Source organism: Drosophila willistoni, assembly GCF_018902025.1.
Source record: "Drosophila willistoni isolate 14030-0811.24 chromosome XR unlocalized genomic scaffold, UCI_dwil_1.1 Seg41, whole genome shotgun sequence".
Classification (NCBI taxonomy): Eukaryota; Metazoa; Arthropoda; class Insecta; order Diptera; family Drosophilidae; genus Drosophila; species Drosophila willistoni.
The window spans coordinates 1,423,554-1,445,469 of NW_025814058.1; the positions used below are offsets into that span (position 1 = coordinate 1,423,554).

At 34.3% G+C, this 21,916-nt stretch overlaps 1 protein-coding gene across 1 annotated transcript in view; it reads left to right on the forward strand.

The window, feature by feature from the left end:
- The window catches only part of LOC6642969, a 60,526-nt gene that overhangs the window by 25,650 nt on the left and 12,960 nt on the right, over positions 1-21,916 (forward strand). Inside the window, exons 4-13 of the mRNA XM_047012244.1 lie at positions 8,546-9,616; positions 9,977-9,997; positions 10,831-10,919; positions 12,230-12,304; positions 12,657-12,721; positions 12,887-13,107; positions 14,649-14,731; positions 15,898-16,035; positions 16,455-16,607; positions 21,050-21,264. Of these exons, the coding sequence (XP_046868200.1) occupies positions 8,556-9,616; positions 9,977-9,997; positions 10,831-10,919; positions 12,230-12,304; positions 12,657-12,721; positions 12,887-13,107; positions 14,649-14,731; positions 15,898-16,035; positions 16,455-16,607; positions 21,050-21,264 (2,121 nt within the window). The 5' untranslated portion in view covers positions 8,546-8,555. The remainder of the gene's footprint in view (positions 1-8,545; positions 9,617-9,976; positions 9,998-10,830; positions 10,920-12,229; positions 12,305-12,656; positions 12,722-12,886; positions 13,108-14,648; positions 14,732-15,897; positions 16,036-16,454; positions 16,608-21,049; positions 21,265-21,916) is intronic.

Genomic DNA, 21,916 nt, shown 5'->3' on the forward strand with positions numbered 1-21,916 from the left:
AGATTAGTTGTATTTTATCTTATTATTTTGTTGTTTTATTTTTTTTCTGCTCCAACAGCTTCCGTTCTCACTTGATGTTGTTCAGTAAATCTCTCCATAACTTGCTTAAAAAAGGGGGGAATCTCAGCATGTGGGACACAGAGAATGAAATGACAGACAGTTGGTCGAATTCCCCCAAAACGAAAAAACACAAATACATACCCAGGGACGCACATACATATGTACATATATACGTATGTATGCAAGAGAAAGCGTGAGAGAGAGAGAGAAATGTCAAAAAAAATGTCAATTTATTATGCTTGAAATCAGCGCAGAGGACACCCAAACACGCAGCGGAACACGCGTGACCAGCAGCATAAGCCCGAAACCCACAATGCCCCACCTATCGACCATATATGGCTGCTCATCTATAGTCTCTCCTGACCATTCTCCCTCTCCTCCTGTCACTGTGTATAAATACTTTTTAATCTGAATTATTACAGTGTGGAAGTTTTTTCTCTTTTTTTTTGTTATTATTATAATTTATTCACATAAATTTTCCATGATGCATGGCATTTAAGTGGCTGTGACAGGACCAATCCTTCTCTCTCGCTCCCACAAACCCAAGAAGCAAAAAAAAAATGATATTTCTGATGTAACAACATTTTGGCAATAGGTTAATATTTAAATCTACAAAATCTCATGGTTTTGGAGTATTCAAAAATCGTTTAATTACTCGCAATAATCAATACATGTGTATAAAAGGTTGTTATATAATATTTATAAGCAATTTGGCGTGTGCCTACAGGGTGTCCCAGTGTAGAGCAACAATATGTAAGCTTGATTTATCTAATATTTTCCCCACGCGGTAAATTGGCTTATATGTATGTACCTATTTATTAATTATTATTATTCACATACATAATTTAAAAGAACATATTATTCCTCGGCAATTTTAGTTTTGCCTTACTCAAAATTTCTATTTCTATTAGTTTCTTGATTGAAAAATGAACTCAAGAGTTCAATTATCAAGAAAATCGCAGCGGAACCGAACCCTGTATATTTGTTTAAATGTATGCGTACGCGTGTATGTGACAGATTTCCAATTCACTTTTAGCTGTGGCCAGCCATTAACTTAACCACAATTTAATTTATGCAAAAAGTATCAAATATGCAAGCAAAGTAAATGGGTAATAAAAATTCTGAAAAACTGGCAATAAAAGACGATGAATTTAAGAAATTTGAATGTGTTGGCATTATAACATTTTGAGCTAATTTATCTTCTATTTAATTGCACGTAAATTAAACACACCTCTAAGTTACACACACACACTAGCACACACCCGTTTTGACAGTTTGTGGTGCAAACATTTGCACAAAGTTTACACAGAGATGACAAAGTGCAAATGTGCAGAATGTTAGATAGGAACTGGGTGGAAAATGGGTTTTAGGTATCACCTAGTGAGTGCAGGATCACATGCTGTTTACACTAAATTGTCATACACCAATACACATTCACCCAGGCAGGCACACAGGACCAGTCACAGTTGTTGCTGTCAGCTCAATGACAAAAGCCAAACAGAAGAAAAGTCAAACACTCAGACCCTCAGACCCCACACTAGCCCAAAATGATGCAGTGCCTCATGGTTGGCATGTAAGCTGTAAATGAGAATAAAGCTATCGCAATGAATTGTTCTTATTTAACCTAAATGTGAAAAATATTTGAGAAATATTACAAAGTATGTAACTGGCACAAAAAAGAAGAAGAAGAAAAGGAAAGTCAAATGTTTTTACTCTTCCAACATTTATGCATCAAAAAGTACAAAATTGAAATTCCAAGCAATGTAAGCAAATACCTCGAAAACTCTTTAGCAGCTGTGTCATTTCTGGTCAAAAAATACCAAAACATATGCAAAGAAATTCCTTTTATTAGAAATATTACTCTTTTTTTCTGTTCTTTTGTAAAAGTTATTATTGTATTAGTTTCCTTTATGCAATTAACACAACTTTTGAATATTTAATTGTATTTTATTTATTATCAATGCTTTTCACCAGTTGCTCTTAATAAAATTTTTTAAAACTAAAGACAAATAGGGAGAGGGGAATCTATTGGAATTTTCTAACAGGTCGTCGATGTCATTGCTTGTTCCACTTTCCAGCACATAGAAAGCATTCCGCCGGCCGTAAGCTGATGTTAAGCCTAAACGGCTTAATGTACTCTGCAACTGAAGTGGTTTGCCATTATTGAGTATTCTGTGTATGTGTGTAAGTGTGTGTGTGTGTGTGTATTTCCGTCAATCTAATTGAAATGCGAATGAACTGCACTCACTACCTATCTCCTATGACTATCTCTGTCACTACCTCTATCTCTATCTGTATCTCTGACTATATCTTCAGCTACCACAACCCTTTATCGTCTGTTCTCGACTCTCAACACGTGCATTCCGCATGCTTTTATCGAGTTATTTAATTAGGTCCGACTGCATGCGGAGTTCTGAGTGCCAAGTGCCAAGTGGCAAGTGCTGAGTGCTCCATTGTTCTGGCATACAGACATCAGAATCAATACTATTACACGAAATCACCACCCAACCCAACTTCCAATACTTTTCTCTTATACAAAATACCAAATTGTCTTTTGCATTCATCGACAAATTTAGGTCAAGTGCCCATATTAATAAGTTCTTATGCAACAGATTATAAACTCATAAAGGTTCGACACGAGAGCAAGGGAAAAGAGAATACTGCCAGTAAATGAGAGTCAAGGATATTCCATTATGCCATCAACTAGTTATACACCCATTAGACAAAATTAAATCATACTCATTCGAAGAATAGTCTCAAAATTAACCTCTTTCTACTACCCTAGAATCAGATTTAACTCCTCGAATTTTTTTTTTTTTGCTTTTTTTAGGCTATTAAATATTTATCCAATATATTGTATAGCTGTCATCATCAGATTCCGCATCTCTTAGTTAAGTAATGCAATGTGGTTTATATCGGCCCATGCCGAAGTTTGTACACCCTTGCAAGAGATATGTAAATCTGTTAGTTACCAAGTTTATTGATAATCACATAAAAAATAATAAAGTTTATTAACCATTTTATAGAGTCATTATCACATTGGCCCAAAGAAAAACGCAGATGTATTCCTTTTTAAAAATCGAACTCTAGACCATATATTCCTCGATTTGATCCTGCTGAATCCAACATATACAACGTACAATATATAGAAAACTGACACTCAAAATTGTATGCTCTCAATTAATATGTTGAACACTTTCAACGATAATGAATGTACCCATTTAGCAGAAGTATATTAAATGTCAATGGGTTTTAATCAACCGTTTTTATATTCTTACTATTTTTTTGCTATTGAGTTTTTGTTCGCCAAACTCTGGCGCCAATAGCTAAATAACTGACAAAAATAAATCGATATAATGTTGTTGTCATTGTGTCATTGTGGTTTATTGTTGACAAACTTTTGTCTGTGTTCTGTGGTCTTGTCAGTTTTAATAGCAAATTAAAATATTTTTAAAGGTCGCCCATGCGAAAGGCAAAGTACAGTCTGACATGGACTGTATTTATGGCAAGGGATATGGTATCCAACCAGCTTGGACACAAATAAAACCGATCGAGTCGGGTTGAAAGAGAAACTAGAAACTCTTTATAGAGAAACTAGAAGACATAACGCTAAAAACTTTTCAAGAAGTGATTTCCTTAATTCCTATAGCAGTAGGTCTTATTGTTAGTTCTTTTTGTATTTGACCTGTCAATTTAATGCTGGGAATTTTCCAAAAATGAAACTATTTGCAAACATATAGATATGCATTTGTGTTTTATGAATCTCATTCAGGCAATTGGCAAAGTTTGGCATTTATTTCCTTTGCATTTTGTTGTTAGTTTTTGTTGGATATAACTAGGCATATTTAGTTTCTGATTTGCATGGCGAAAACCAGCGAAACCATGCCACCCACAAAAACAATTCAAACTTAACAGCTTCTTTAACCATAGTTGTGTGCCACAAAGCCGCTCCACACTACCGCTCCTACCTCCTACTGATAACTTTACCATGAGTTTCTTCGTCTCTGTTGCGATAAAAACCACAAAAACGCTCACACTCATATGGGTAAAATCTAACCACATATATACAAACATACACTCACACGCACACATATATACATATACATATGTATGTAGACATATTTGGAGCGGCACAGACGGATGGAGCCACCTACAGACCAAACCATCCAGTGGCTGCTCAGTGGCTTTTGCCAGCAACTTTATTCTATACGTTTCTTCATTATACATTTATTCGATTTTTACGTGACTTAGGCTATAAAGCACAAAAATAACCAACAAAGAAATGAGGCAGAGGCAGCAAGAAGGAGACACAGATAGATAGATCGGAAGCGAGAGAGAGAGAGAGGGAAAGGAAAGAGGAGCTAAAGGAATAGGCCATGTAAATGGTGTTCATATACAAATTGGTACGAATATGTTCTAAACGTGTAACAAGAGCTTAGAGTTCCCTTCCACACTTTCTTGCCTCTTCTCAAACTGTATTTCTCTCTTCTTCTTCTTTCTCTATCTCTGTCACTCTTTTTGCTCCTTTTTCATATTCGTCTACATGTGCCTGGGACAATTATTGACCTCAATCTATTTTAAACGCTTGTACAACATTTTTACCCACAAAATGTCAATTCACTTGACTGCCACGCCTGTCGTGTCCTTACTCTTTTTCTTCCCCCAACCCCATTTCACACAGTCATGTTTCAAAAAATAACACGAAAGTTTTACAGCGAAAGAGAAAAAAAAGTTTTCGGCCTGATTATGGCGTAAACCACCACAAAACATAACACACAAAGAACAAATATTACAAAAAAAAAAAAAAAAAGAAAAAGAAAAACTGAATACGAACTAGAAACCACAACTGACCAGAGATCAGTCTATTCATTGCCCTTCCTTCTCCCTCCTGATATCCTTTATCCTTTCCGGTTGCATAAATTTCACAGCAAAACCGCGCGACAGCAACTTTTTGGTCCAAGTTAAGCCCGGTTGCCCTCTGCCAGTCTCCCATCTCCATCTCCATCTCATCCGACACCGCCTCCTTCTCTATCCGCTGCTCGTATCTTCATTCTTGTCCTGGTGGCAGGAAACGGCGCCAACTGACAGCCTATCCGACAACTAACCCTAACTGGGTTCCCTCCATTCTAAACCTTCACATCCCCTGCCACTCGCCACTTCTAGGCTAGTTTGTTGTGCATTTCATTTTCCGAACTTTTCATATTTTATTGTGGCAACTTTTCTCTTGTCTATTTTTTTATTGTATGCTTCTTGTTGGTCTTCTCTCTTTTTTTTTGCCTCTCCCCCCTTGCTACCCTTGGCTGACTTTTCCAGTCAATTTAATAATTTGCTGTTGCTGCTTCATACCAAATTAGTTGGTGTTGCGGTTGATTTGTTGTTTAACACACATAAATATGGAAAAAAAAACTCAAGAGGAAATTGAAAAAATGCAAAATAATTTACATAGTTTTAGCTTAATTGAGTTATAGCGGACACACACACACACACACACACTGCGTATACGTAATACGCTATCACGTTTAAGGGTTTAGATTAAATTTTAATTGGCCCAGTTTTGGGTCAAATGGTTTAAATCACATAATTGAAAATTCCATTTAATTTTATTAAAATTATCAAAATTTTCAAAATGAAATGTTTATTGGGACAGCTCACAGCGTGCGTAAACTGTGACATGAGATTTTACCTGAAATTTATATCTCGAAATATTAGTTATTGACTTTCTCTCTGCTCAAGATAGTCAAGTTTGGTTTGAATTAAAGTATTTAAAAGCGTGTATAAAAACAGCTTGTGGTAAAAACATATTAAGCTTAGTGAAAGTTCTTTTAAAAAGTTATTCAACAAGGAACTTTTCCTATTGAAAAAACTTGTGGGTATTTTTTTCTTTTAATAATCTACTTATATAATATTTAAAACGTCTTAACTAAAAACGCATTTCAACTAAATCGCGTATCAAGTGTATTATTGATTTCGTCAAAGCCGATTAACAATCAAAACAAAACAAAAACAAAAACCAACTAGAAGGAAACGTGCGTAATCAAACATCCTTTTATTAAATTATCACACTAACTAAAAATGTTTACTTGATATGCATCTATATACATACTATTAAATGGACAAGGAAATTGAATTTCTGTGGTTCGTTGGACAAAAAAAAAAAATTCACAACGTATGGCATCAAAAGAACACAAACCAAAAAAACCGAAAACTTAACTTAAATCGTCCCAAAAAGGAATGAAATAAAATGAAAATTGCATTCTTGGTTTCATACAAACCGACAACAGGCAAAAGTAAGAGACAAGTCTCCGACATGCAAGCGCCACTAAAAATAGCAACAATAGCAATAGCAACAGCAAATGAAGTAAGTAAGTCGTCTCGCCGACTTTGGTATACCATACACCAGTAAAGCAAATATTTCAAGCATTTTCACATGCCTCTTAAAGCATATCTTAGTATATCGCTCACTCAATCATACGAGCACCCTAGCGCCCCCACCAGCCAACGGCCAACTCCGGCCTTATGGAAAAACGTTTATATGCATAACTCGACTGTTTTTTATCCGATTTTGATCAAATTTGGTATTTTGATAGATATTAGTATTAAATTTAAGTGTGCCAAATTTGATTGGATGAGGTAAAAAAATACGGGAGATAATCAAGTTTTTCAAATTACGGGGGCGGAAAAGGGCGTGGCAAAATTTTTATACATACAAAATGTGTGCATTTACTAAGCGAATATACATACCAAATATGGTGTCTCTAGCTGGAATAGTTTTTGAGATAAACGCTTTTTTTAAATTGCGGGGGCGGGAAGGGGCGTGGCAAAAATTTGAAATAAACTTGATCACTCTACATACTACACTAGTCTACATAAAAAATTTGGTGGCTCTAGCTCTTATAGTCTCCGAGATCTAGGTGTTCATACGGACAGACGGACAGACGGACAGACGGACGGACGGACGGACGGACGGACAGACGGACATGGCTAGATCGACTCGGTTGTTGATCCTGATCAAGAATATATATACTTTGTGGGGTCGGAGATGCTTCCTTCTGCCTGTTACATACATTTTGGCGACTTTAATATACCATTTCACCCTATGGATGTATGGTATAAAAACGCAATAATAGAAGTATTGTATCCTAAGTGACAATGCCAACAATATGATACTCTATACCAAGTAAAATATAATTTTTGTTGAACCTCCATATCTTTCAAGCAGCCAAGCCTTTATTAAAGATCAACCATTTGGTGGAAATTAAGACTTTAACATGGTTTATTTGCTTGTTTTCTTAAATAGTCCCCAATAATCCCCAATGTATTCATTGATCCCCCAGAAATGATTTATACATTTTTGATTGAAATTGGTAAAAAATTGAAAATTTAAACTAATAGTTTATACTTATTCTTCTTCTTAAACACTTCAATAAGCCTTTTAACCACAGCAAATTTTGCAGGGTATTAAAATGCTTTGACAGATTGAGTGACTGACGACAGTTTAGGTTGTTTTTATGCTCTCTCTTTTTTTTTTTTTTGTCAGACTGACTTTTGGGACCATGACTATAGTGGGAAGGAAGCCAGTATATATCTATCTATCTCTTGTTGCTCTTGTTATTGTTGCTGTTATTGTAGTTGTTGAAGTCATTGCTTTAGCCTGTTCTTGTCGTTTAACACGCAGCGGGGCGTGGCTAGTGGATGATGTTGAAGGGGTTCGACGGGTATGTGGGAACGGGACGTGGGCCCTGCCATACCGTTTTTGTGGTGTGGCTTGTGTTTTGTATCAACTTTCCCAATATTACCACATCAATCAACATCCACAGCGCGAAGCAAAAAGTCATTGCCAAAGAAGTTTTTCGTTTTTAATGACTGTCAAGTGGGTAATGACAGATTTTCGGTTTCAGATTGGGTGCGAAAGGGGTTAAAAATAAAAAACAAAAAGCAAAAAAACCAAAACGAAATTAGTTTTTCTTTTGTTGTTTGTAAATTAAACTTTCTCTTGGTTATTGATTGAAAATCAAATTGAGGGCAAATACTATTTGAAATAGTTGAATTTCAATAAACAAGTTTTAGTAAAGTTTCAAAGCTGAGCAACGAAAGTGATTGATTTTTAAATTTCTAATTCACTATTGAATGTAAGTTTAATTGAGGAATAGGACAGACTAACTAGATTCTCAGATGAAATAGGTCAATGTAAAATAGTTTAGGAACATTCTATTGCTCTTTAAACCTTATGTACTCTACAAAATCCAAAAATTAAATTCGAAAAAGTAGTGAGAGTTCAAGATATATAGATTAATCTGCTTTATTTTTGATTTATATATCTTCTGTCTAGATGAATTTCCTTAAAAGTTTTATATTCAATTTATTTATTTACAAGAGAAAAAGAAAACACATATTTTTCTACAAATATGTGAACGTGTGTGCTCTGAAAAGTATGCTATAGCATTTTAAAATGTATATTTCATCTATTCTTTTCTTGTTGTTGCAGTTCTTGTAACATGGGCTGCGCCTTTGAAGCAGCCAAAAGTATACAGCAAAGGACAAAAAAACAGCAGCAGCAAGAACAACAACAAAAGCAAAATCAATGCGGTGCCACAAGAGTAACAAGAACAACAGCGATAACAACAATAACAAGAACAACATCAAGAACAACAACAACAACAACAACCACAAAGCCAGCTGAGGACATCAAAATCAAGGATAACTATCAACAAAATCATAAAACAGCAAGAGAAACCGAAACAGAAACAGCAAACGATAGCAAACATCTAAAAGCAAGAGCTCAAGTGCTTTTAACGACACAACAACAAGAAGAACAAAAGCAACAACAACAACAACAACAACAACCAGAACAGCAACACCCAGCAACACAGCAACAACCGAGCCGCAGTCAAGTGGTTTACAACAAGGACAAAGACGAGAACAAAGAGGACGAGTTGGCAGGGCGGCAAAGGATTGGAATCGATATTCAGGCAACAACAACAACGAACACAACGAAGCAAATAACTTGCTCAAATTGTTATAGCCAACGTAGAAAGCGACAACATCGCCAGCAATATCAACAGGATAAAGATCATGTTCGGTTACGTTCCAGACTTAGGCCACCCGCCGCCTACACCGCTGCCGCCGCTGCCACCGCCGCCGCCGCTGCCACAACAGCATTCAATTTTCAAGAGATGCTGTGGCAGGCTACAGTTGCCCTAGCGAACACAAATCATAACCATGATCGGCGTGATAGAAATGAGGATGAGTTAGCCTATCAACGATGGCAACCGCCACCACTGCCGTCGCCACCGTCATCATCGCCGTTGCCGTTGCCGTCGCAGTCGCCATCGTCCTCCTATTTACCCGCCACCACTGCTGCCATGTCCGCATCGATTTTAGCCACCTCCGCATCGGCAGCCTATCAATACTTGGGACAGCATTATAAGCATTATAGTCAATCGTTCAGTTTCTATGCCGCCTCCAGTGTTATATTGATGCTATGCTATCTAACTACCGCAACCACAGCGGCTGCCACACAATCGGAGACGTCGGGTGCCCTCGACAAGCATCCCATGTAAGTGACCAAAGTTGTATTGACTTGGCTAAATCAAAAAGCAAAAAAAAAAACCATGGCAGGACCTATCTAGATAACTATTTGAGAGTCATCCTTTTACACACTTTACACACCACACACACACAAACACGTCCATAAATGTGACTGTATCTCTTTCTATGTCTCTCTTTCTCTCTCTCTCTCTCTCTGTAAATCTCCTTGTATCTCTCTCTCTTTCTCTCTCTCTATGTATCGCCTGTTAAACCTTCTTACCTGACCCCACCAAACCAAAAAAAAAAAAAAAAAAAAAATTATATATACACCACAAAAAAACAAAAAATGGTTCTATTTATTTTTTGTTTTCTTTTGAAATTCTTTCAGTCATGGCATCGATTGGTCGAAGTAAGTTAAATGCACAAACTAAAAAACAAAAACAATAAACAAAGCAAAAAGAACAAATATATATTTGATTTAATCTATATTCCAATTATGCAAATTATATTTGTTTATCGCTTTAACAAAAATTTATTCTTGTTTTTCAACGCTAATTGGAGATATGCACTTGAAAGAAGCATGCAAAAAGCTTTGTTTCAAATTGTTCATTTCTTTTATGTTGATTTATTTACCCCAATTTAAGTTTACTTTTATCAATTTCACATAAAAGTCAAATCAATTCGTAAAAGATCAATCAAAACTCATTATGCTAATGATGCCTCATCTAACCGTGCCATACTCAACTCTATCAGACCATATTAATACCATGCTTAACCGCACAATGCTTTAGGCCAACAGCCACACTTAATCTTATTTAACTCACAGCCAACTTCATCCATCCGTTTTATCTGTTTTTGCAAAACTTTTTACTATTTTCGGTTACATTAAGCTTCTTTTGTCAAATTGGTCTACTAACCTTCACTTGAAACTTCAATCAAAATCGCATTTCCTTCTCGACGCCAACACACACACACACACATACACATACAGATACACACATACACACCAACTTACATAGAGCCTACAAAACTATTTGTATATACATGAAAATCCATCAATGTTAACATGTTGTGCGAAATTCTTACTAACATTTTTCTACTTCAACGAAATAAACTATGAAAAACAAAAAGAAAAACATCCCTTTGACGTTTGACAATCAATAAATTTTCCTAACACAATAAATAAATGAAAGGAAAACTAAAATAAAACAAATTCCTTTTTGCTTGTTTCTTCACATACAGATTCGATGAATCCAGTTCGGATAAAGAGATATTAGATTTATTACTAGAGAAGAAACGCTATGATAAACGATTACTGCCGCCTGTAAATGGTAAGAAGTTCAAGTGAAGCGAAAATTCAAGTTAAGGGGAAACGCATTTTTCTTCAGTATTTCTTGAAATTTTCAATTTGTCTAAGTGTATGAGACAATAATAACAGGGAAAATTGCAACGGCAACAACAAAAAACACAAAAAGAAAGAAGGAAAATGTAGTCTTTGTTCTGTTTTTGTCGCTGAAGTCATTAAGCTAACCCAGGCGAGGGCGAGGGAATGAGGATAGTAAGGAAGTAGGGATTGCCATTACAAGACATTTTCAAGAATTGGAAGACGGCAAACGGTTGGTTGCTCGGTGTTGGATAGTGGTGGGGCGTTCAACCAACAAGACGATGCATGGTCACTATAAAATCAATTAAACTTAATGGCTCCTCCTCGCCTGGATGCAATTTTGTTGAAGCAAAGTAGTACCAGTAGAATACTAGGACAATGGGATGAGGGTTGCGGGTGGCAAATAGGATGAACCCACCTATTTCTTTATTGGCTCCACAGACCATCTGTATAATGTAATTACTTGGAAAATAATTATATATATGTATAGCCATACATATGTATACATTGTTGTGGGGTTGCATTATAAAATTTAAGCACAGGATATTTGAAAAAAAAAAAAGAGAAAGCGATTAAAAGAAAATGTTTAAAGGAATCGCTAATAAAAATTGCATCAATGGAGCGCAAGAGTTGAGACAAACTTAAGAAACTTTTAAAGTTTAAATTAGCCAAACGATCGAAACTGTCCGAGACTTCAGTTCAAGAATTGGTTATTTAGTGAGTAATTTAGTGTTCATTACTAAACAAAAGTAATTCGCATTGAGCCATGGAACTGAATAATTTTATTTTAGTCTTAGTTCGAATAGAAGCTTAAAATAAAAATAAAATTAAACAATTATTAAAACATTCCATCAATATCAGTAATAGAAATATTCTGCTTAGTTGATTATATTAAAGTTGCATTATTATTGCAAGGGTCTCAAATAGCTTTAAGTAGTACTTGTGCTTTAAAATCTGCAATAAATATATAGGTAATTAGGTATTTATGTTCTAGTCTTTAAAGCCAAATGATTAAAAGTTCATATGAATATTATTATTTTCTTAATTCAGATCGCATTCTATTAACAAAAATCTGATAATGCTTTTGCATCAATCACAATTCCTCTTAAATAATTCGTATGAAATTTGTAAAATAAGCAACAGTAATACTATAATATGGCACATAGGGGAATTGTATTAAGAAATTCGTTTTTTGTCTGTTTATCAACTAGAATTACAATTTTTAGAAAACAAAAACCTCCCACTTGAATTTTGCAGATGAAGACTTTTGCTGTGGCTTACAGTCACCCGATATGGCCACAAATCAAAATGCGCGGAGACCACATAATCGCGGTTGGTGATATATCTCGCTAAAAATGAAATACAAAAACAAAATAAATAAAACAATGAATCCCATGATATATCTATATACGTTGATTTATACCGTTTTTCTTTTAAAGAAAAGATTTCTTTTACTTTGATTTAGTTTTGTCACAGTTTCATTTGTCGCTTCTTTATATTATTCTCTTCTCTTTTTTTTTGTGTAATAGTTTTTTTTTTTTTTTGTTTTTAATATAAGTTTTGTGTTTCAACAAATATTTCTTTTCTACTTTGATTTCCGTTCGCTAATATAAAAAAACTATTATTTTTATGAAATGAAATTGTTGTATTTAATAAATTTCTATATGGATTTTTATTCTTATAGGCACCCTAACGGTAAATGTGAATGTCTTGCTCCTAAGCTTAGCTTCGCCTGATGAAAGCAGTTTGGTAAAGCCAAAATACTATAGAAAACCGATTAAAACAAATCGATCTATATATATATATATGACATATTACACATCTATTTATTAATACTAAAACATAAATGTTTTTCTTTTTCTTCTTTATTCTTTGCTTTTGGTGGATTTGGAATATATATAAATGTATATGCAGAAATACGAAGTGGAATTTCTATTGAATCAACAATGGAACGATCCACGTTTGCAATATGGCAATAAGTCGCATTATGACTTTTTAAATGCTCTGCATCATCATGATAGCATCTGGACGCCGGATACGTATTTCATTATGCATGGCGATTTCAAGGATCCCATCATACCAATGCATTTTGCTTTAAGAATATTTCGGAACGGGACCATTACGTACGCAATGAGGTGAGAGAACTGGCGAGAGCAACCGATTTGAATATGAATGAAATTTTTATGCAAATTCATATCAAAAAGTTTTCGTATAAATTAGAATGCCACCAACACAAGAGTGAGTAAGAAAACGCAACCAAAGAGGGGGAGAATTTGTTTGTTGAAATATTAAAAGAAATATACATATATTTAAGAGAAAAAAAATACAAACAGAAAAAAAACGCAACCATATGCATGTCCTAAAAGATATATAGCACTTAATATACAGGGTGTCACCAACATTAGAACAAGGAGCAATTGGCAATTCACATGACACACTAAAGACATTCTTCTATTCTTCTATTTCTTCTTCTTTAAAACATCAACTAAAAAACGACAATGTTTTTGCCACTTTAGGTTTGTAATTGATAACATTGCTCTTCAATGTCTTTGGGGCAATGATTGTACATTGAAGGGTCCGATTTTACAACACCCTGTATATATTTGCATATATTCTCCCTTTTTTTTTGGAAGAAAAATGTATGAAAATGTTTGAACAGTTTCTTTACCTTGCTCAGGTAAAAAACTGGCAAACTAAAAACTCGCTTCGTCACTTGTTTGCTTTTAACAATATGGAGATGATGATGAGGATGATGATGATGCTCCACCTTTCCTTGCCCCTTTTCCTTTGACACCGCTCTCTTTCTCCAGTCTTGTCTGCTCTACATTTTTCTCCTGTTTTTCTTCTTCATACTGGTTATATGTTTTTTCTGTTGCTGTTGGAAAATTCAACAGAACTTTTCCAATTGACTGCAGAGCGCAAAAGTGTCGTCCAGCAATTAAAATAAGTTGCAGTTGCCATTTACTTTTTTCACTTTTCCCCTTTCCCTTCCAATTCTGCGTCCTCGCTGTCTCTCTATCACACTCTCTCATTTTCTTGTTTGCATAGCCCAAACAAGGACAAATGTCTGCAAAAGGAAACTTTGGACCAGTCTAAAAACAAAAGTGGGGTAATGCGGAGGAGATGTTAAAAGGAATGCAAGGGTGTGTAGAACACGGGACCGAAGGATGGGAAAGGGGTGGGAATAGTAAAAAGGGAGAAATTATGAAATGACGCAGGACAACACGGCATGTTATTAAGTGGCAAAGACAAGCATTTGCTAGAGGAAATTTATGGAACAAACTCAACTTAAAGAAGGTCAAAAAAGATGGCAAACTAAGTTTTCAATGATAAACCATGACAAATTGAAAAATGTTAAACCCAGAATTTAATGTTTTCATAAAACTTATTGAAACTGTAAAGCAAAGCCAATGACCAGGTTGACTTTGTTTTTTGCTCAACTGAACAAAAGATAGAAATTATAGAAGATTTTTAGAAGTTTAAGACCTCATTAAAATCTTGTTTTTTTACAATATAATATTCACAATATTCTTGAAATTTCATTATAAATTTGACAATTGAGCACATTAAAGGCAAAGTTGACCATGCAGATAAAATATATACACCTATTTATTATTGATTGAAAATTGATTTGCCTTCAATTCGCTAATGTTGTTTTAATTTCCTATACTTGCAGACGTCACCTGATTCTATCCTGTCAGGGCAGTCTACACATATTTCCATTTGATGATCCAAAATGTTCCTTCTCCATGGAAAGCAGTAAGTACAAATTCAAACTGTTAACTGCAAATCAAAAGATTGTGTAAATAATATGAAAATGATGGGCACAAAAGTGTTGCAAAATGAACTTGACTAACAATGGACTGTACTCTACTCCTCTTTAACTTCTCCTTCTGTGATATCCAACAATGCTGTCTTCCTTTACACACACACACACACACACACACACAAGGGAAATCTTGGCGCACTGTTCCATAGTGTTGCTGGATGTATGTATGTATGTATGTATGTATGTGTGTAAGTCAATGGTATACGACAAAAGCCTGACAAAGTGACTAACAACTGTTCTGACTGTCGACTGCCGACTAGGCTGAGCGCTTTTCAGCTATTGTTTTGCGAAAAGTTGTTTCCGCCTTGTTCCCTTTCCAACATGTTTATTATCCACCCCTCCCCTTCCCCTCATATTGACATCCATTCCGCTTTACCATTCTGTTGTGAAGACGTGAGGCAAATTGTAAATTACTTTGGAGTGGAAGTTGAAGCAAAGACTCCACCAAGTCTGCCACAGTATGACATTGTTGAGATTTGCCATCTATGATGGCTTTTTCCTTTTTTTTTCCCATCACTTTTCCCCATGTACTTATATTTCCTCTCCACCGATCCATCCATGTGTCAGTCTTTGGCTTTTCTTTGCTGTTTTGCTTTTGGCATTTGCTTCTTCTTCTTGCCTTCTTGTCATGGCTTGTTTGTCTCAAATATGATTTAATTCACTTGACAGACAATACATGGGCAACATTGTCTATGCCAACATCTATTTACATTAATGTAATTAATTAATGATAAAAGATTGAAATTGAGGAGCGGGTAAGGGACTGCTGGGCGACAAAAAGGGAAATGTTTATCAAGTATTTTTGGGTTTCGTTCTTTTAGGGCCGGGCCTCTCTCCCATTTTTTTTACTTTTATCTCAAGTAAATGGCTTTTTGAAGAAAATTTTGTAGATTTTTCATGGGCAAATCTCTTTGAACAAATTTTTTTCTTCACAAACCAAAAATTTGTTTTGTTGTTTTCCCCCAACATTATTATTTAGTTTAATGTCAATACAAAAAATCAGCGAAAAGAGGTCTAAGCCAATTTATTTCAAGACTAAACAGAACAAATCTCAAAGAACCAACCAAGTAATTAGACTGAAAAATCTATTCCACAGTTTCCTATGAAGAGGCACAAATCAAATATGTTTGGAAGAACGATGAGGACACACTAAGGAAAAGTCCCTCATTGACCACATTGAATGCGTATTTGATAAAAAATCAAACTACGGCCTGTGATCAGAACAGTTGGCGAGGTAAGTTTACCCTGTGATATGCTGTTCCCGAAATTTCAAATGGAATATTATTATCATAATTTTAATTTTATTATATGTAGTCTTAAAAAAAAAAGCAGCTAATTTCTGGTAACCAAAAGAAAAACATTTTGAAAAAAAAAAAAAAACAGCAACAAACTATATTTTGAGATTTCTGTAAATGGCTTGGCTTTTGATATCCTTTGTTTTTATACTTTTGAGTAGGCTAGTTGCGCTTTTTGAACAAACAAAACCAACCAAATCAAACAACAAAAATAGAATATTTGTTTTTAAACTACCTTTCTAATGGTCTAATCTTTGTCTACCCTTCCTCCTACCTCTCAAATCTACAACAACAACAACAAAAAACTAAAATAAATTCAACTATGCTACCCGTAATCCCCACCCCGTCCTACCCATAGGGAACTACAGCTGTCTTAGGGTCGATTTAATCTTTACCAGAGATCGTGCATTCTATTTCACCACCGTTTTTATACCTGGCATTATATTGGTGACGTCATCCTTTATAACATTCTGGCTAGAATGGAATGCCGTGCCAGCTAGATCAATGATAGGTAACAATAATTACAACAACAAACAACAACTATCAATACAACCTACTACTACTACTACTACAACTACAACAAATTAAATCCAAAACCAAAATCAAAAAAATTTAAATTGAAATATCAAAAACAAAAATAATATCGCCTTTTTTTGCGACAAATTTTTTAATCAACCCTTGCAAAATCAATTTTTATCTACGCCATTTGAGAAATTGATTTACTTTTACCTCTCGCCTCTTTTCCGTAGCCAATTTTCTTTGTATGTAAGCAAACATTCCATTTTCATTTTTCTTTAATTGTTTCCTATTCTTTTTTCTTTTTTTTTTTTATTTCCTTTGTGGTAGTTAAAAATTCGTAAAACAAAATTCAACCAACCAAAATGCCTTTCAAACAGTGCCCACCCAAAAAAAACCAAAAAAAAAAAAAAGTATTTTTCTCCATTCATATATATTGTACTTAAGTATATATATTTATTATTTTTCATTTAATATTTTTTTCCAACCATTTACGTTTTTCCTTTATTTTGTGTCATATGTTTCCGTATCAAGATTGCTGCATGGGTTAATGTTTCTTGTATTGCCCAAAAAACATCCACCAAAAAATTATCGAAAGCAATAAACCATATATCAATTTTATTACATTTTTTTCGTTAATATTTTGAAATTCCTTCCTAGGACAATAAAAGGTCTAGTTGAGTCCAAAAGCCAATTTAGTGTCTAGGCTTAGGCTATTAGGTTTAGGCTTCTCTATAAGAATAAAAAAAAAAAACCAAAAATAATTGCGGAAGCAAAATTTCGGCACACCGATATTTCTATATACCCTTGCAGTTGGCGAATTTGTCATAATCAATTCGTTTTGAAGGTTTTTCGATAAATATTTTTGTCCGATATATGTACATAGAACCTACAGCAGTTGGACAAATGTCTCCTGGCTTGTCCTTTTTGCTCTATCGCTTTCTGCAAATTTTAATTTGCACTTTTCTAAAATGATGAATACCAATACTCGGTTTAAATCCAAAAATATGGGTATAGAAAACGTTTCTTATGATACATTTATCGATTCAACTGATTTCCTTTGCTTGAATCGTCTGCAAGGGTATTGGAATTTTTAAAAACGACTTTCTGTAAATGTGTGTGTTCTTTTGCGTGTGTTGTATGTAAAAGCGTTTTGATGATAATTGAGCCTTTGTGGCCCACCTCCCCCCACCCCCACTATTTAAGGTAATTACAGTTGCCTACAGGTCGAGTTGACATTTACCCGTGATCGTGCATATTATTTTACAACCGTTTTCATACCTGGCATTATATTGGTCACCTCGTCGTTTATCACATTTTGGCTGGAATGGAATGCAGTGCCAGCCCGGGTTATGATCGGTACGTAAAACCACAACAAAAAAAAAACAACAACAACAAACAAAAAAAATTAATAAATAAATAAGAATAATACCAACCAAGAAAAAAGAAAATGAAAATAAAAACAAACAAAAACTCTACAAAAAAAAAAATATAATAAGTTAAAAAGAAAAATTCAGTTTACCAAATCAAAACAAAATCTTAGTCTTCCAATTAAAATTTAGGCGCGTTGAGCAGTTTTAGTAAGTTTTAGTCTTAATCAAAATTGAAGCAACAAAACAAAAAAAATAATAATTTTAATAACTAATTGGCAAATTCTTTTAGATTTTCAAATGTCTTTTGTTTAAATAGGTCCATTATTCGTTCATATTCATGCTAACAATCATTTAAAGATATACAAATATATATATATATATATATATATATATATATATATGTATGTATATATGTATCTGTATATGTGAATTGTTCAGCTAGGCGCTAGATTTGACAGTTCTTTATTTAAATTTTGTATACTTTATCATTTAATTTCCTCTAATGTTATTTGCACTCTCTTTCGACTCTTGCATGAACTCTATTAACTCTAAGTATTTATCCTTAAGACTTTTTTCTTTTACTTTAATCTGAACTGAGAAAATGCCTTAATTAAAGCTTCGTATGAATATAACCTAAAGCACTTAATAATACTTACTATATATTTACTTTAAATTATTTAGTACTTACTATAATTTTGATTTTCTTCAAAGAGGGAATCATTATAAGCAATTTAATTGTTACTGATTGAGATAATTTCAAAACTAAGTACGAGAACTTGCTTCCAATTCCATTTGTTTTCTTCCAATGTTTTCGAATCAAATTGAATGAATGAATAGAATCATTTAAAATCAATTTACATGTATTTTTCAATCGAGGCTAAATATTTTATTAGAACCTCTTGTTTTTAACCATTTGGCTGGTTGACTTTAAAATTACCGTTTCGAGCTGACAGAAGAAACTAATGCAATTATAATGCTCTGCTTGGTCAAGAGAAGAGAAGAGAAAAAAAAAGCAAAACCCAAGACCAAGATGGAAAAGCATCAAATCCACCATACCAAAAACAAAAATAAAAGAGACAAGTAAATGTCAAACGAAACATCAAATGTCGTTGGCAGCTGCTGCAAGGACGACTCTGGTGGACAAAGACAGAGACATGGACTTTGCCCTGGTATTTATATTTGCTTTTGCTGCTACTGCTGCCACTGATGATGATAATGATGATGATGATGATGATGATGATGATGATGATGATGATGATGATGACGTGGAGAGTTGAAAACATCATACATGATGATTTATGCACAAGCCATATGGGCTACATGGACTAGGACAAATACAGAGAGATAGAAGAACAGAGACAGACAAAGCGAAGCATTTTACAATATGATTCACTTTGAAGCTGAAAATTGAACTTTAAAAAAACTATGCATATATGTAATTTAAATAGTTTAGATCAAAAAGTTAGTCAGTTTAATGGCATTTGCCATTTAGCATTTGCATCAAAATGCAAATAGCAATTGCATTGTGCAACACTATCTTGAATGACAGCAAACATGAGATGCCATTTCGTTACGATGTCAATATGTGGATGGCATCTCTGTACATTTTTCTCTATTCTTAACTCGATTACTTAAATTGGGTAATTTAATTTTAGATGCGGACTTCAATTGGTGGATTTGCTCAATGTTTGTCAAGAAATTCGCATCTTTCGAATTTACTTGCGCTTCATTTTCCTTTTTCTATTTCTGCTTTTCCTGCTCCTGCTCGTGCACTCAAACTATGCATTTGCTTCTGCTTTCCTTGACGAAGCAGTTTTCTGCAGTTTGAGTGGTGCGCTGAGATTTCGTTTGCTAAATTGAAAATCGATGAGGGTCTGTGTGGCTGCTGTTAGTCGTTCGGTTTGGATGGATGGTTGCAGCCAAACCAACTTAAATGCAATCCGAAAGACTAGTTCAATTTTGTTGCAGTCGTCGTCAGTCAGTTAGGCAGAAAGGCAGGCAAGCTGGCAGGCAGCTAGAGCAAATTAGGCAAGAACTAATTAGGCAACTAAGATTGATTATAATGTGTTTGCTTTCAATCCAGCCAACTGGCAATCTTTATCCAATTGTAATCATAATTCTCCACAAATTGCAACAAGCAACAGCATAACACGAATATGAATATGGAATCAGAAATTATCAAAACAAAATACAGTAAACTTCCGTTTAACATCGGATCACTACGTATCGTCACTACGTAATGCAATTAAGTAGGATGAACCTATACGATTCCACTAACAGAATAATCTATATTATTTTACTAATGGCATGATTTCTTTTTGAGTTTCGAAAACAAAATTTGAGGAACTTGTGAATTGTTTGGAAACAAAATAATAATTGTAAACAAGATTTTTTTAAAATTCAACTCAATCGAAATTACATTGCCTCAAAATCTTGATAGATTTTTCGTAAAACGTTTACAGTTTTTCCAAAAACTTTTTACAAAAACTAAAAACTTCATTTAAAACTGAATAAATTTCCTTTGCACAAAAGAAAAACCGAAAAAAAACCTTAAATTTATGGAAAATCCAAAATCCTGAACAAAAATACCATCCAACAATTTGTCGTAGAATGTAATAATTTTAGTTGTTTAGCTTTTTACGCACATTAATAATAATAATAATAATAATGCAATATAATGAAACTTTAATTGACCAACTTTTGTACATACTTAAAACAACAAGAACAACAAATGAAACTAATTAAAAACTCAACTTGAACACACACACACACACACATACAAAATCACCTGGTTCCTTTGCCTACATAAATGCCAGTGTACCAACTTTTATCCCTTGTATGTCCCAACTATAACAAACACACACACACGCATACATTTACCTAAACTTATACACAATAGATCTATATATATATATACATATATAAGGGTATACATTTATATGTATATATGTATATGTACTTTATTTAAGAGTCTAAGCGAAACATACTAATGCAAACTTTTCTTTTCTTTCGTCAAAAATTGGAAAATATCTGCATTTGTTGTCTTTACCCATCCATGGCTCAGGCGTGACAACAATGTTGAATTTCTTCACTACCTCGAACGGTTTCCGCAGCACTCTGCCAGTTGTCTCCAATTTGACGGCAATGAACGTATGGGATGGTGTTTGTATGTGCTTCATCTATGCATCCTTGTTGGAATTTGTTTGCGTCAATTATGTGGGCCGTAAGCGTCCATTGCACAATGTGGTCTATCGTCCGGGCGAGAATCCCGTAACACAGGTAAACACACGCGTACACATAGAGACAAGAACACAAACACTTTTACACAATCAAACACACATACATACACACACATACATACATATATACATACATATATAAATATAACACAGCAAATGATTCAAACTTTGATATATGAATAAGACGAATAAAAAAGGAAATGAACACATTTAAAAAAAAAAAACGACACTCAATAGTATACAACTCCAGCTCCAGTCATTGTGTTGCGTCTCTCTCTCTCTCTCTCTCTCTCTCTATCTATCTATCTATCTATCTATAACTCGCTCTCTCTCTCTCTCTGTCTATCTCTCTATCTGTCTCTCTAAATATATATAAACAAATATATATGTATCCCTATCTAAGTCTGTACTATTGTTAATTGCCCTTTCAACAAAAAATTATTAAATATTCATTTCCATTTACTATTTCCGTTTCCGTATGTTCTAACTTTTTATCATTTCATTTTGTTCTTGTTTTTTTAGTCAAGAAAATTGCTCGAAGCTCACTTTATATTTAAAGTATTTCTTTCACCCTCCCCCGCCCGTGTGTTCTCCTCTCATTTTTAGCATTTTGTCAAAAACAAGTAAAGAAAAGCGCATATTTATATATATTTATTGTGTGTCTTCCCCTCCCCTCCAACCTAGCCACCACC